At 64.9% G+C, this 678-nt stretch overlaps 1 protein-coding gene across 1 annotated transcript in view; it reads right to left on the reverse strand.

Moving 5' to 3' along the window:
• Window positions 1–287, reverse strand: part of mars1 (methionyl-tRNA synthetase 1) — an 18,419-nt gene extending 18,132 nt beyond the window's left edge. Inside the window, exon 1 of the mRNA XM_041180290.1 lies at window positions 185–287. Within this exon, the coding sequence (XP_041036224.1) occupies window positions 185–287 (103 nt within the window). The remainder of the gene's footprint in view (window positions 1–184) is intronic.
• Window positions 288–678: the final 391 nt, after the last annotated feature.

The raw sequence follows: 678 nt of genomic DNA on the forward strand, positions 1-678 counted from the left end.
CCCCCTCTCCCCATCTCCCCCCTCTCCCCCCTCCCCCTCCCCGTCATCTCCCCCCTCACCCTCCCCTCTCCCCATCTCCCCCCTCCCCCCCCCCTCTCCCCATCTCCCCATCTCCCCCCTCCCCCCTCCCCCTCCCCGTCATCTCCCCCACTTTGACCAGGAGACACGAGCTGTCAGTTATTACCTTGCTGGCTGACCTGCTGCAGCTCAGGCTTGAGCTCTGTCACCCCCACGGCCGCCAAGACCTTCAGGTTCGCCGGGCAGCCGGGCCTCACCAACAGCTTCATCCTCGCTCCTTCCCTTGGCGGCTCCAACTGACGCAACCCCGGGGGCTCCGGTGAATGAGAGTGAGAGAGAGAGAGGCCGGCCCGTGCTGAAAGGCGCGCCGGGAGTTGTAGTTCCTCCGCTGCTCCCCACGCTGGGGCTCCATGAGGCGGCGGACTACATCTCCCGTGAGGCCATGCGGTCACCCGCCATCTTGGCCGCTCCCTGGACCGCCCACCGCAGGGTGCGCCGGGAGTTGTAGTTCCTCCCCTCCTCCCCACGCTGGGGGCTCGATGAGGCGGCGGACTACATCTCCCGTGAGGCCATGCAACATTAGGAGGCCATAATAAGTCTCTGGAACCCCGTGTTGTTCCATCTACCACAATTATTCATTCCTGTCTGGCGAAAAAATGA

This window comes from Carcharodon carcharias, chromosome X, assembly GCF_017639515.1.
Source record: "Carcharodon carcharias isolate sCarCar2 chromosome X, sCarCar2.pri, whole genome shotgun sequence".
Classification (NCBI taxonomy): domain Eukaryota; kingdom Metazoa; phylum Chordata; class Chondrichthyes; order Lamniformes; family Lamnidae; genus Carcharodon; species Carcharodon carcharias.